Here is a 13,323-nt window from a genome sequence, read left to right on the forward strand (position 1 = left end):
ACAAGCTGTTGGGCTCGTTATTCCGAGAACGGCCGGGAAGTGACAAGATCTCAGCCGCAGCTCGCTCTTCCCGGCCGCAACTCGCGACCACACCCCCTTCTCATCCCACTGCAGGCGGGAGACTGAATCCTATCTGCGTGTTCTCGGACGAGCAGACCGAGAATGGGACAGGGTCAAGGCTGTCAAGCAAGCTCAACAGTTGTGACCCCCCCAGATTGAATACCCCCCTTAGTGTGTAAAATATTTCAACATAAAATATTCTTTGCTCGATTTACAATATTGTTCAGACTAAAGGGGGTATTCAATCACCGGCGAACATCTCCCCATGGGGGGGTTGGCCGCCGGGCCCTATTCAATGCTGTCTTCCTCGACAGCATTGAGCAGGGCAGAACGAGCTCGGCAGAACGAGCCCGACTTCACAATCTGTCCGGCTCATTCTGCCGAGAACGGCCTGGAAGTGACAAGCTGCTGGCTGCAGCTCGCCTCCCGGCCGCAACTCGCGGCCACGCCCCCTTCTCATCTCACTGCAGACGGGACATTGAATCCCGCCTGCATGTTCTCGGTCGAGCTGACCGAGAACGGGACAGGGCCACGGTGGTCGAGCAAGCTCGACCGCCATGACCTCCAGATTGAATACCCCCCTAAAAAAGCATTTTTTCACCCCAATCACCTAATTTAGGCAAAAAAGTTTTACAGCATCCTATCTTTGGGTTACTTCCGCTTTCCTCTGTGGCATCTCCTCCCTCACTTCATGTTTTATAATGCATCTCTTCCACGGTTGCCAACAGTGTAAATTTACTGACATAACGGGTGAAATTTAATAGGATGAGAGATTCAGAAAATGAGAGATTTGGTAAGAAATCTCCATTTTTTTTAAAGCGGCAATCATTTACACTGCAAAACCAGTTTAATTTGGAGGTGAAATTATTGCTGCTTTAAAAAAAACCTGGAGATTTCTCACCAAATCTCTCACTTTTTAAATCTATCATCCTATTTAATTTCCCCTAATGTCCCATATTCCAGGTGCACTGAATGACATACATAAGTATGAAACAGATGATTTCAAACATTGTCTAGTGAATTGTTTTCCTATTTTCACTGTTACTATATTTTTTTACTTAAAACTATATTTTGATAATATTTCCAGAGGTTGGCAAACTTATGTCATGAGATTTGGTAAATCTCTTTATGTACATGCCTCTAAAGCCCTGCATCGATTTTTCCCGATTTTCGACTTGATTTTGCTTATAGAAGCAAAATCAAATTGAATCCTAAACGAAATCGAATGGTTTTTGTGTCACTTTCGCTCTGCATTCGATTCGATGTGCGCTACCGTTTTCACAAAGTCGAACAGAAAAATCTACTGTGCCGCCAAGGAAATATCAAATTCGATCTAGTAAATCGAATGTGTACAACAGGCATTCCCAACCACGGTCCTCAAGGCACACCAACAGTGCAGGTTTTCTAGATATCCAGGCTTGAGCACAGGTGACTTAATTAGTATCTGAGGGATTCTGATTAAACCATCTTTGCTGAAGCCTGGATATCACTAAAACCTGCACTGTTGGTGTGCCTTGAGGACCGTGGTTGGGAATGCCTGGTGTACAATGTACCATGAATGTATATCGAATTCGATATCTAATGCAAAAGTACATATCTAATGCCAAATGGAATGGGAAGATCTCATGTCAGATCTAATAAAAAATCGAATCCAACATCGAATCAAAATCAAATCGATGTGTGTGTACGGGCCTTAAAGGGGTTTTTAAAATCCACCCTTTTCTTAACTACTCCCCCAATAAAGGCATTTCCTCCCATAATGGCAGTGGGTTTGCCGAATTCTAAAGCCAATAACATAAAAAACTATAATACAATTGCATGCAATGTAGAGTATATTTAAAATAGTTTAACATTGAAATATAGGGACATTTTTGCTGATAAATCCTTTCAGGGGTAAATGTTTAAAATGTGCTTGGACAATATGGACTATTGTCAGCTATGTAAAAGTCTCACTTCAAAGTCCAGCCTAATAGCATTTATTGTTACAATTCTGCCTCCAGTCAGCCCCAGCTATCTTCAAATCTGCTCCCCTTTCCATTTATATGTCCATTCATATCCCCTAAATGCAAATATGTGCAAGTCCTCGCTCCTCCAGTGTTCTTTAAATAATTATTTCCATTAAGTAGTACAGCGGTTCTCAAACTGTGGGTCCTAACTCCAAAGTGGGTCCCGTCCATCTCAGCATGGGGTCACGACTCCCTGTTGCTGACTATTAGGCTGATGACTTTTCTACTCTCAGTGATTCAAGAAGTCTGAAACATCTGTTGAATTTTCTGTTGTTTTTTGACTCCTCACAACATTTTGTGCCTCCACAATGCTGCCATGTATGTGCTGTCTGCTGATTATACATGTGATGTGATGACCTTCTGCAGTAACTTGCTGGGGTCCTGTAATTATTATTATTGTCTGATGGGGTCCCCGAGAAAATAGTTTGAGTATTCGTGAAGTAGTATAATTATATCATTTAGTTAGTATCATTATTTTGGTACTTGTTTCCTAGCACGGCGCCCATCGCATCGCATACCATAAGGCATAAGATGGTATGCGATGCGATGGCAGCTGATGTTATACAATTTTAAATTGTATACCATCGCATTGTATGCCATATACAATGGTATACAATTTAAAATTGTATAAGCACCCTAATGGGTGTTTTCAATGTTAAATGTGCCCCCTATAAGATAATTAATTGTATAAGCACCGTAATGGGTGCTTACAATGTTAAAAGCGTGCCCCGCGAGGGGACGCGGAATACAAGTAAAGTAATACACGTCCGCTAGCCACGCTTCGGGCTCGCTGCGCTCGCCACACTCTATAAGAGCGCCTCCACGCCGACGTGGATAGTGGGGGTATGAAAAGGTTGCGGGCTCGCTGCGCTCGCCACGCCTCGGGTTGGCGTTGATAGTGGGGGTGGCGTGAGGGTGCATTTAACATTGTAAGCACCCATTAGGGTGCTTATACAATTAAAAATTGTATAGGGGCTTATACAATTTAAAATCACATCGCATTCGCATGCGGGCATATGGCATGCGATGTGATGCGATGTCATACAACTTAATATCGTGGGCGCCGTGCTAGGAAACAGGTACCATTATTTTATGTATATATGACCAACATGTGAATTTGTCTATAACTGTTCTGTATACTCAACTAGGAACCTTTTTGGTATAACATAACATAACATAATAATAATAATATTAAGATGAAGAACAAGAATAATAATGAATTACATTTGTGACTAAGCAACATTTACTTGCAATTCAGTTGATTGTATTAATTATAGCACTATTAATTACTATTATCTGAATCAAGCTTTTTTATACACCTTTTAGAGGTTGTTTGTTGCCCATGCTTGTGCGTTATTATTAACCCTCAATCGCATCCAGAGATTGCAGCTTAGTATTAGTACAGATCATTGTTACACTGTTTCATTGTAAATGTAATACCTTAAATTTTTTCCTCAATTCTTTGAGCTCTTTGCTTTCATCTTTGACGTGTTTTGTACTGTTCCTTTTTGGCAATTCAGGTTTCCTGTAAAAAAAGTTTTAAACATATATCCAAAAAACAAATAAAATGTTTAATAATGCTCATATAACTATTTTCTATATTTTTCTTTTTTGCGTTACAATATTTTTTTATTATGACATAAACCATTGGGGTCATGGAGAGACATATACAGCAGCATTTGTTATTTAAGATAAACATTTCAATACTGCAAAATCACACCATATTTATCACCCTTTATATACCACCTCATCAGCGGTAGATTAAAAAAAAAAGTTGTATCTTTTCTTCAAATAGGGAGAAGTATACTCTGTTTAATCTACACCTGATGAAGTGTTCGTTAAGATACATTGGGGCAGATGTATTAAGCCTGGTGAGGAGATAAATTGGAGATAAAGTGGAAGGAGATAACGCACCAGCCAATCAACTCCCAACTGTCATATTTCAAACACAGCTGATTGGCTGGTGTGTTATCTCCTTCCACTTTATCTCTAGTTTATCTCTTCGCCAAGCTTAATACATCTGCCCCAACGTGTAGGTTGAGGTTGCAGAAGTATTTACCACTAGTTGCTGGTACCATCGGGAGCTCACACCCTGTGATAGGCTGTTAAAAACTCACCATTAGTGGGGCTAGACAGCATCATATTAAGGTGTTGTGTAAGCACATTTTTATATCTACATACAATAATTTAAACAGTTATTTAATGTGTTGACATTTTTTTTTTTGGTATGCGGGTCTGATTTTAGGATCCAAAAAGAAGTTTAACATCTAATGCTTTACCAAATAAGAGAGATACCCTAGAAGGGAGAATCTCCATTTGGTTAGCAGTCAAAGTGGGAATTTAGAAGTGGTGGTATGGAAAATTTAATGAGATTATGTGTTCATCCCAAGATGTACTGTTGCATGTGCCAGAAAATGGGGCTTGAACACTAGAGGTGGTGTTCTTAAGAATAAAGGGGCATGAGGCAGACTGGGGTGAGGAGGTATCACCTTAGTAAGCCTATTAATTTGACACTCAAACACCTTACATAGCCCTGATTACCTTTCCAAGCCCTAAAGCACTATCATTAGACACTCAGAACTAGCTTCCACACTGTCCTCAGGCCTTTTTTTTACCCTCTCAGCACTTCATCATCTTCCACAGCTTTATCTGCCCCTCAGCAATGCCCTTAGCCCTCATTACCTTCTTTAGCCCCCTCCACACCAGTCTCCGGGGCAGTGTAGCAGCTGCTGGTCACACAGGGAGATTCCCTTATGTTGCCATAGCTCCAGCCAATCAGCACACAGGGCCACAATATTGTTTTAATAAGGTGTAGTCAGTAAGTGTGTAGTCAGAGTCAGCAGTAGCTGCCTGTGCTGCCCAATGGGTGGGGAGTGGGGTGCCGTGGGCCACCCGATCACTGTAGCCGCTAGGGGGGTGCCAAGGGCAGTGATTAGGACACACAGCCACTGGGATGAATGGGGTTTTGCAGGCTGTACCATCACTGCTTGCTACAGTGGTCCTGAGGCAGCTGCTAGAAATACATTTTAGTGCTTGAAGTGCTAACATACTATAACATTGTATACTATAAAGTGCTGGTATACTAATACTATAGTATAACATTGTATACCGACACACTTTGAGCACTACTTCTTGTCTAATAAAATAAGTTGACATAGACAGATGACTTTTACTTTACACAAAGGGCTGCAGCAATTTGTAACTACATATCATATGGATTGTCATTAATGTGGTAATATTTATGTTACGTTTGTTTTATTGTCTCATGAACATTTTTATCTTCTCAGTTGCTGTTTAGCTTAATATATATTGTACTATATGCAAATTCATTATAATATATACAGTCTTACTCTACCTTGTTTGGTTGGTATTTCTTTGGAACAGTCTTGCGACGTATCCATTCTGTACTCTTCATTTCAGAATAGAGGGAATGGGGAAAACAAGATATCGATAATTCATTTGTGTTAAATTCAATACATATGTGAACATCCATTTTCTGGAATATCCTTTATTAATCTGTATTGAGTTATTGAAGAAAAGGAACTATAAGGTAATGTAAGTCATACATGATGTATATTGAGAGTGTACCAGGATATCAAATCCAAAATGAAATGTGTGATGGGAGCCTATTATAAATAATGCACTAAACGGAAAGTGTCTCTGTGGTTATTGATGGTGAGATTAAGGAAACCGCTTCCCAACTCTCTCACTTGTTGTCAGTTATGAACAATGCTAATAATGCTAATAAAAGATTACAACTTAATCCTGACATTCATTTCCTCTCATGTTTCCAAATCATTGGATATTAATCTAAGCACATAACATATGGTCACCACAGTTTATCACTATGCTGAATGAATGAGAAGGCTGTCCCAATTCAACCAATGCAGATGATGTGAAACGCACATTTGCTTACAAAGAAGTAATCATATACTACTACTACCACGTGCTATAGGTGCAAGAGGAAGCATTTTTGTAAAGTACTAGCATATCTTAGTGTACAGAATAACACAATCCTACACAATATTTGTTGTTAACGCAAGGTATGTTTCTGATATTGTGTTTAATTGTGCCACACATTACTGTGGTTTATTGGCGTATGCTTCCAACCCAAATCCATTTGAATAAAAAGCTATGACGTCAATATGGCATTCAGTGTTTCATTAAATGCACCATTAGAAAAAGCCAGGCTCTCTGTCACCTACAGTATGTTGGAAATGCCACACAAAATACAAATGCACAAGGAATAAAGGGAAAAGTCACCGCGGCTTGGCTGGCATAGCAGGAAATGTATTGGATATCAGCTCTGTATCATCATATATTTCATCTGTAAGGCAAAAACACAGATTGCATTTTGGGTTATTGGAAGGAGTAAAAATATATGGATCAGTAACTTTGATGGAACCCACTGGACCTATGCTTTCACTCTCTAGGACTGGTGGTTTCACTTTGTCTTAGTATTGTACCTGAACAATTCTACACTACATACACAAAGCGTGTGCCACTGTCAGAAATCAATGTATAATTTGAACTACGGTAATCATTTTCAGTGCATCTTATAAAATTGCTTATACTGCTGCAGGGGCGGATCCAGGATAAAATTACAGGGGGGGCACCATGATAAAAGAGGGTTTAGGTGGGGGAGGGGCAGTGTTAGTGGTGCCAGTGTACATGCTAAGAGAGCGTCAGAGAGCGGGTGAGAATGGGATTAAAGATAGGCCCTGGCATTTAAAGTACGCAGGCCCACCATGGCGACAAAAGTGAAGGATGTAGTTGTGCGCGTGCCGAAGGCACGCTCTGGAAAAGGGTGTGTGGCCACTCAACAGGGGGTGTGTCCTTGAGTGTAGTGTACAACACCATATACAACTTCTACACATTATGCAACAACATACTAGATCCCATTATACTTGCCCCTTACACATGATGCCAAATGGAATGAGCCAAAATTCACATAATGCCACATGGATTGAGCCAAAATTCAAATAATGCCACATGGATTGTGTCAAAATTCACATAATGCCACACGGATTGAGCCAAAATTGACATATTAACACACGGATTGAGCCAAAATTGACATAATAACACATGGATTGAGCCAAAATTCACATAATGCCAAATGGATTGAGCCAACATTCACATAATGCCACATGGATTGTGTCAAAATTCACATAATGCCACATGGATTGAGCCAAAATTCACATAATGCCACACGGATTGAGCCAAAATTCACAATACGCTTCATAAACAGGGACATTAAACATTTACACCATAATGTCCATTAACGGTTAAATTACACTCCATTATGTCCATTATGTATTATGCCAAACACCATAATGCCTTTTAAAAATTATGCTACATAAATGCTGCTTATCTACATGCTCATTGCCAAGGGTTCCATGCTCATTGCCAGAGGTTCTATGCTCGTTGCCATGTGGGATTACATGCTCATTGCCAAGGGGGAATACATGCTCGGGGTAAATGGAGGACAGCCGCCGCGAGGCAGAAGTGATAGCCACTGACAGTGGCAGAGCCTGGCTGTTTTCACGTCCCGCCTATTTGAAATAATACCCCTTTCACACCAGAAAATGCATTCCCAGGTTGGCCCCTTTTACACCAGCCTAGTCCCTGCATTTTCTGGTGTGAAGGGGAGAGAAAACCACCCCTCCCCCCTTTAACCATTTATCTAATTTAACCGGCTATATCTTCGGAACCAACTGACCCATTTACATTCAAGTATCATATTGAAAAACTTTTGAGTGGGCTTTGAATGATTTTGGTTCAATTGAAACTGGAATGTTTGGTTCCAGAGTAATCTGCCCTCAAAGAACATGAACAGCCATGAAATTACATTTAAAAAATAAAAAAATTGGTTTATACACAATATCTCTGGAACCGATTGACCGATATGGACCAGCCTGGTATCATATTGAAGGCCCAGCGATTTGGAATTGAATGAAATTAACCTCAAGCTTCTATGATGCCAGGGGTAAACTGAACCGGATGGGGGTTGGAATAGACGGGTCCCATATTATCCTATGGGGAAAAAAACGTTACAGCTTTGCCTGGCGATATCTCTGGTTCCCGGGGGGCTAGAGACACGGGGCTCAGCTCGTTGGAAAGCCCTGGTCCTCAGCTGCAAAATGAAATGACAAGGGGGGCACGTGCCCGGGTCCCCCCCCCCCTGAATCTGCCACTGTACTGCTGTATAAAACTAGATTGGTGTGGTCTCATCATTTTATATGGTGAAAAAACTCTTCATTTACTTCCACCATCACTTTAATTTATAGAATTAAGGAGTAAATTATCACATTGAAAAATCACCGTAAAAAATAACACAACACCATTTTATCAGTGATTTCTGTCTGCAGCCTCAGACTGAAGGTCAACAGGTCATTAGGTGGACACAAGCATTAGTTCGACATGGGGAAGGGCGACAGGCAAAAGGTCAACCTGGGATTCACTTTTTTGAGCCGACATGTGCCGACAGGAGGGATTTCATGCCCTACCATCCACTAGGGTGTGGTTGGAGAATAAGCGTTAGTTAGCACCCCCCCCCCCCCCCCCAGGCAGTAGTGTTAGCACAAAACACCCCCCCACCGCGGGCAGGAGCGTTAAAAAATTGATGGTCATCCATTGCATATTTAAGCACTATCGATGGCCAATTGCAGAATTGCAATCGATGGCAACCATCGATGGCAATGGCAACGATGGCCATCCCTACCCAGTAGTGCTTTGCACATACCTCCCAACATGACCTTCTCCAGGAGGGACACAATGCTCTGCTTCTGGACTTCTCTCTAATGTAAGATTGCCATCACCTGTGGTGAAGCACCTTCCTTATTAGTAAACCTGTTGAAAACAGGTGATGGCAATCCTACATTAAGAGGGAAGTCCAGAAGCAGAGCCTTGTGTCCCTCCTGGAGAGGGTCATGTTGGGAGGTATGTTTGCAGGAGGCGGGGCACACACACACACACACACACACACACCAGCACTGCCATTATGGAGACGCAGCTGAGCTCTCTCCTCCCTCTGCAATCTGCTGTTGTCTCTCCCCGGCGGTGTCTCACACACTCTGTTGGAGCAGGGAATAATCTCTAGTAACACACAGCTCCCTGATGCTGCAGTGTGTGAGAAGGGAGTTCATCTCACACTGCACACAGCAGCATCAGGGAGCTGTTTGTTACTAGTGATCTTCGTGCCTCCTCTTTCCCCGGGACATGACAGCCGGGACAATGGTATCGGCAGTACCCCCCTGATCTAGGACAGATGGCAGAGGTAATGGGGCCTACACATGTAGCGATTTAGGGGCATTTTCAAAGCAATCTCACTACATCGCTTGGAAAATGCCCCTAAATCATTCCGTGTGTAGGGGCATAGTGATAGCAATGCATGGCTCCGAGTGTCGCTAACGCTCCGGCAATTAAAATCCAGCATGCTGGATAAATCTGTAATCGCCGGTGTCAGGGCCAGTGCCCTCATGAGAGAACACATCACTCAGCATACAGCACTGACATACAGTATCGCAGGGTGCAGAGTGATCTTGCTGAAGCGTTGAGCATTCTAGCATCACTCAGAGGCTTCAGCATCTCCCCATGTGTAGGCCCCTTAAATCAGCAATTATAAGAATTTAGTCAGGATTGTGACAACCCTAAATGACCAGATGGGCCATATGGTCCTCATCTACCCTTGAATTCTATGTTTCTATGTCTAAATCATATGTACAATCTTTATCTTACATATTACTGGGCTGGAGAATATTCTCATGTGATGTGATGCAGCAGCGCGTGATTTCTGCAAGGCAATGATTCTCATCTGAGCAAGACTTCATTAGACTTGTGCTTTGGATTTTTTTACCCCTTTTTTCCTTTGACAACCTGTGCTGGATACAGCATTTCCTGTTCATAATATCTTTATTGAGGACTGAAGGATTCCTACTGTACATCCCCTGCTCCAGGCTGCACACTTATATTTCTGGTCCATGAGAGGTGGAACAAACCATCGATGGCAGGTATAATATTCTGTGTGGTGTAGTCAATGGTTTTGCCATTGAAGTTTCTGGTAAGCGTGCAACTGTCACTTCCTCTGTTTGAGAGCTGGGGGTGGGGCCAAGCTGTGATTGACAGCTGACCCTGTCTAGAAAGTGAAACATCCCGCTCTTACACATTGGCCCGTATTCAGATCTGATCGCAGTACATATTTGTTCTTAAAATTGGCAAAACCCTGTGCACTGCAGGTGGGGCAGATGTAACATGCAGAAAGAGTTAAATTTGGGTGGGGATTGTTGAAACTGAAATCTAAATTGCAGTATAAAAATAATGCAGGCAGTATTTACCCTGCACAGAAACCAAATAAAACACAAATCTAACTCTCTCTGCACATGTTACATCTGCCCCACCTGCAGTGCACAGGGTTTTGGCCATTTTGAGAAAAAAATTGTACTGCAATCAGATCTGAATGAGGCCACAGTGCAAGATCCAGAGGTCGTGTAGGGCTGCTGGCTGACAGCCTATTAGTCAGCAGCATCGAAAATGTCAGAGGTAAAAAACCCTCAGGAATACAGCTATCTCCGATGGCTGGAAATGATTTGGCTATAAATCATTGATGGTAGAAGGATCCAAAATAGACCATAGATGGCTTTGAATCATCTATGGTTGATGGCCATCCCTACTATATACTTAATTGGGGTTTTTTTCACCAAAAGTTAAATAAGTAAATATTCAGATACAACTGATAAAGGGCCAGATGCACCAAGCTTTAAAAATTGATAAAGTGGAGAGTGATAAACCACCAGCCAATTAGCCCACAACTGTCATTTTTGACAGTTGGGAGCTGATTGGCTGTTGTTTATCACTCTCTACTTTATCACATTTTGATGCTTGGGCATCTATTCCAAAGTGTTAATACATAAGAAAAAGCATTTATGTTGTAATTGGTAAAAGAAAAAAAAAGGCAGACTACGTACCACAGTTGAAATTATTGGACAGATTTTTCTCTCTAGCAAACAAAGAGAGATCAACATTAACATTTTGTAGCATTGTTAACAATTTCAGAGACAAAGAAATACTGTTTATCACTAGATATACATCTCAGTATAAAACTATAGAAAAGATTATCAAGAGACATTGGAATGTTCTTATCCATGACCCAGTATTGAAGGAACATCTGGGTCTCCACCCAAAGTTTGTCTATAGGAGAGCTTTGTCTACAGGAGAGATAATTTTAAACCCCAGACTGTAACTTGACAGTTAAGACCCATACACACTAGCACGATCCCACCAAAGCCGATATTGGCGGTGGAGGGACCAGCATCGGCAAGTGCATACTTGCCGATGCCACACACGAGGGGGACGACGGCCGTGCTGCCACTGCAGCATGGCCATCCTTAATGATCTTCATTAATGATGTGCGGGAGTGAGTGTACACACTTGATGATATCATTTAATATCATTCAAAAAGCCCCTGTGTCCAATATAGCCTAGTATGTATGGGCCTGTAGAAGCTGATTGGTTGTTGTGTTAGTACCGGCCACTTTAACACCAATTCATAGCTTCACAATGCTCAATACCTCTGCCCCATTGTCCTTTACCAGCAGATATTTTATTCATTACCAATTTAGTATTGCACATTTTACAAATGTATTTGTATAATATTACTTACAGGTTGAGAACAGCCTTTCTGGGGATGTATCCAACTGCAAGAATCAGAACACAATTCAACTGTTATGTTAATTTTCATGTAGGTGTGACATCAAATAACATGGTTTATGTTGTGTATTTAGATGGGCATTTACCAAATCATGAAAAAAGATAAAGTGGAGAGAAATAAAACACTAACCTGTTAGCTCCTGACATTTCTAAAACAAAGGGCAGGGTGTATTAGTGTTCCAGTCCAGTTCTTCTTAAAGGGGCAATCATTTACAAGGCATGGTTTTGCCTTGCAAATGATTTATGTCCTGAACTCAGATGCTATTACATCCCGCCCACAGTCTGTACAATGAGAGTTAGGCTGGGTACACAGTGTCATGGTGACACAATTGCGGCTACTCCCATTCGTATGCTGTGGGGACAGCATTTTTTTATTTTTACATCCGTGAATTGCCTAATTTGGAATGAAGAGGGCATGCTCGATGCCAGAGGACATTGTGAGTATAACCATGTACTTTCACAGGTACCCTAATGGATATCGACTGCAGAAGAGGACAGGCCTACGGTGGACCCTATGTGTAAGTATGCATGGATGAATTTAGTGTGTATTAAAGTTTTATTTTACTGGGTGTGTGTGTATCATTTATTTATTGAGTTATTTATTTAATGCCCCTGCATGCTAGGACCTGTGGTTTACCAAGTTCTTGCATACGGGGGTGGCTTCCTGGAACTTGTAGTTTCAACACTTAACCCAATATTTATTCATTCTATTTTTTTTACACTTTATGGCTATCAGCCCAGTGCACACTGCCCAGGGGCACCAGGGACAGCCCCGGGCTTTAGCCCTGGCTGGGGGTGGCCTGAATGCATGGCTTTTTATTGGGGGGTCTCCCCTCCCCCAGGGTCCCAAACAGGGCTGACCAGCTAGGGGTTAATGCTTTGGCTGGGGGAGCTTATATAAAAAGTCTTCCCCAGCTGTGGCATTAGCCTGCTGGATGTTTGGGCCTGGTGGTGGTTAAAAAATACAGGGTACCCCTATTCAGTTTGTCCCCGTATTTGGGAACAAGGAGCAGCCCATGAGCCTGGTGCTGGTTATAGAAATACAGGAGGACCCCAACTTTTTTGCACCTATATTTCTGCAACCAGGCAAAGGGCCAGATGTACTAAGATTGAAAAGTGATAAAATGGAGAGTGATTAACCACCAACCAATCAGCTGCTACCTGTCATTTTTCAAATACAGCCTGAGATATGGCTGTGAGGAGCTGATTGGCTGATGGTTTATAACTCTCCATTTTATCACTTTTCAAGCTTAGTACATCTCAATGCCTAATGCCTTATTGCTATGCAGGAGGACACCACGCCTTTTTTTAATTTATTTAATCTTTTTTTTTTTTACACTCAGCATTACACAGATCTCACTGGAAATATGCCAGCCAAATATGAATGTCTACACTATTGGAAATTCCGAATCATGAGAATACGGCAGTTAAGTAAATTTGTCCTATTCATGAATCAAATTTATGGTGGAATACGGACGATCCCGGTCATATCTATAGAAACATAGAATTTGACAGCAGATAAGAACCACTTGGCCCATCTAGTCTGCCCCTT

The 13,323-nt window shown here is 41.8% G+C and overlaps 1 protein-coding gene across 1 annotated transcript in view; it reads right to left on the reverse strand.

Moving 5' to 3' along the window:
- Nucleotides 1-13,323, reverse strand: part of LOC146071233 (uncharacterized) — a 116,506-nt gene that overhangs the window by 11,360 nt on the left and 91,823 nt on the right. Inside the window, exons 8-12 of the mRNA XM_083179431.1 lie at nucleotides 11,725-11,758; nucleotides 11,030-11,061; nucleotides 6,330-6,393; nucleotides 5,422-5,475; nucleotides 3,507-3,591 (exon numbers count right to left, since the gene is read on the reverse strand). Of these exons, the coding sequence (XP_083035557.1) occupies nucleotides 3,507-3,591; nucleotides 5,422-5,475; nucleotides 6,330-6,393; nucleotides 11,030-11,061; nucleotides 11,725-11,758 (269 nt within the window). The remainder of the gene's footprint in view (nucleotides 1-3,506; nucleotides 3,592-5,421; nucleotides 5,476-6,329; nucleotides 6,394-11,029; nucleotides 11,062-11,724; nucleotides 11,759-13,323) is intronic.

Source organism: Crinia signifera, chromosome 1, assembly GCF_055691185.1.
Source record: "Crinia signifera chromosome 1, ASM5569118v1, whole genome shotgun sequence".
Lineage (NCBI taxonomy): Eukaryota > Metazoa > Chordata > Amphibia > Anura > Myobatrachidae > Crinia > Crinia signifera.